Source organism: Tupaia chinensis, unplaced genomic scaffold (genome assembly GCF_000334495.1).
Source record: "Tupaia chinensis unplaced genomic scaffold, TupChi_1.0 Scaffold000294_5, whole genome shotgun sequence".
Classification (NCBI taxonomy): domain Eukaryota; kingdom Metazoa; phylum Chordata; class Mammalia; order Scandentia; family Tupaiidae; genus Tupaia; species Tupaia belangeri.
The window spans coordinates 216,245-218,092 of NW_006159782.1; the positions used below are offsets into that span (position 1 = coordinate 216,245).

General features: G+C 63.3%; 1 protein-coding gene across 1 annotated transcript in view; it reads left to right on the plus strand.

The window, feature by feature from the left end:
- RRP7A (ribosomal RNA processing 7 homolog A) overlaps window positions 1-1,842 on the plus strand; it is a 10,329-nt gene extending 8,487 nt beyond the window's left edge. Inside the window, exons 5-7 of the mRNA XM_006150696.3 lie at window positions 175-272; window positions 533-731; window positions 1,580-1,842. Coding sequence (XP_006150758.1) covers window positions 175-272; window positions 533-731; window positions 1,580-1,665 — 383 coding nt within the window. The 3' untranslated portion in view covers window positions 1,666-1,842. The remainder of the gene's footprint in view (window positions 1-174; window positions 273-532; window positions 732-1,579) is intronic.
- The last annotated feature ends 6 nt before the right edge of the window (window positions 1,843-1,848 follow it).

Consider the following 1,848-nt stretch of genomic DNA (forward strand, 5'->3'; position numbering starts at 1 on the left):
AGTGTGTAGGAAAGCCACGAGCCGCGTCCACTCTCCCTGAGAGCAGCGTGGGAGGTGGAGCATGCGGTGCCGGGCTGTGTCCAGCCTGTGCCACTAGAGTCTTCTCACCACCTGACCCTGGGCCACAGGGACCTGCCTGAGGAAGCCCCATTTCCTTTGTCCCTTGCCCCTCAGAATGGATCAGCGACTACACAGACTCGGTGCCCGACCCCGAGGCCCTGCAGCTGGAAGTGGATGCCTTCATGGAGGCGTACGACCGGAAGGCAGCTGAGGTAGGGCCCTGGCAGGCGTGGCTGAGCACCCACAGCTGCAGAGGTGGTGGAGGTGCTCCCCAGGCACAGAGGTGCAGCCGTCCTGCTTGCCTGTGAGCCCAGGTAGTCCTGGCCCACCTGGCCAGTGGCATCTAGTGATCTGGAGGATAAGGAGGAGCAGCATCGGCATAGGCTCCAGGCATCCAGGAAGACGTGGAGGAGGCCCAGGGTGACCCCTCAGCTGAGGAGCCCACACACCAACAGGGTCGCATTCCTTGCAGGAGGAGGCAAAGGCCAAGGAGGAAGAAGGAGTCCCTGATGAGGAGGGCTGGGTAAAGGTGACCCGCCGTAGCCGGCGGCCTGTGCTCCCCAGGACCGAGGCCGCCAGCCTACGGGTACTGGAGAGGGAGAAGCGGAAGCGCGCCCGCAAGGAGCTGCTCAACTTCTACGCCTGGCAGCACCGCGAGACCAAGATGGAGCGTAAGGGAGCTGCGTGGACTTGTCCTCAGGCTGCTGGGCGTGGGGGGTGGCAGGAGGGCATCCTTAGGCCCAGGCCCTGGCCCCCAGCAGGTCTGGGGTCTGAGCCCCAGCCTGGTGTGGTGGTCCCTCTGTCGTTGCCAGGGTGGCTACATTTGCCCACTGGGTGGGGCTTGGGTTCCCAGGGCTGCAGAGGCAGCTGGGCTTGGCCCCACGTCCAGGCCCCAGAGGTGATGTTAGAACCTTCCATCTCTAGGGCAAGGAGAGGCTGATACCCGCTGGGGCTGTGTGTGGGAGGTGGCTGTCCGTGGCCCTACCTAGAGTACTCCTGGGGCGTGGTCCACAGTCACCCACTCTAAGCAGCGCTGTTGCTGAGCTCGCTGTCTACCACCTGGTTTCCCTGCTTGCAGGACAGTGTCCCATGGGCTGGAGGGCCTGGCCCCCCTCTGCCTCACTGCCCTCTCCTGCACCTCCCCTCCCTGCAGTATACCCTCCCTCGGACTCAACCCCACAAGCCCGCCACCCTCTGAATACTGGGTGACATTTGGTTGCTAGTCAGCAGTCAGGATCTGAGGAGGGGTAGGCGCTCTCGGGGGTCTCCTAGGCCTGGACCACCTTCCGGACAGTGGGGGCAGAGAAGGAGCAAGTGCCTTGCTGTCTTCCGGCCCTCTCTCTGAGACCCTGCGCTCGGCCTCTCCTCTCCCCGGCTCCATTTCCTCGTGCGTCCATCCCTGCTCCCAGAGCAGGGGTAGGGTAGAGGCCACACAGGAGGTGGGGGTGGGAGTGGAGGCAGTGCCCCTAGCAGGCAGCTCCCTGTGCTGACCCTGCCCCATGTTCCCTTGCACCCCCAGATCTAGCACAGCTGCGCAAAAAGTTTGAGGAGGACAAGCAGAGGATCGAGCTGATGCGGGCCCAACGCAAGTTTCGCCCCTACTAGCTGTGCCAGCTGGCGTGGGAGGGCCGCAAGGTGGAGGTAAAGCCAGCGAGGACACCAGAAGCGGTCTGGCAGGCCCTGTGACACGCTCGGAGAGCTACTCTGGGAAGAATATTTTATTTTTCATCTTGTTGAGCAGCAGAAATGGCTACAAAAAACACTGGCCACCAGCTCAGGAGGGCCAGC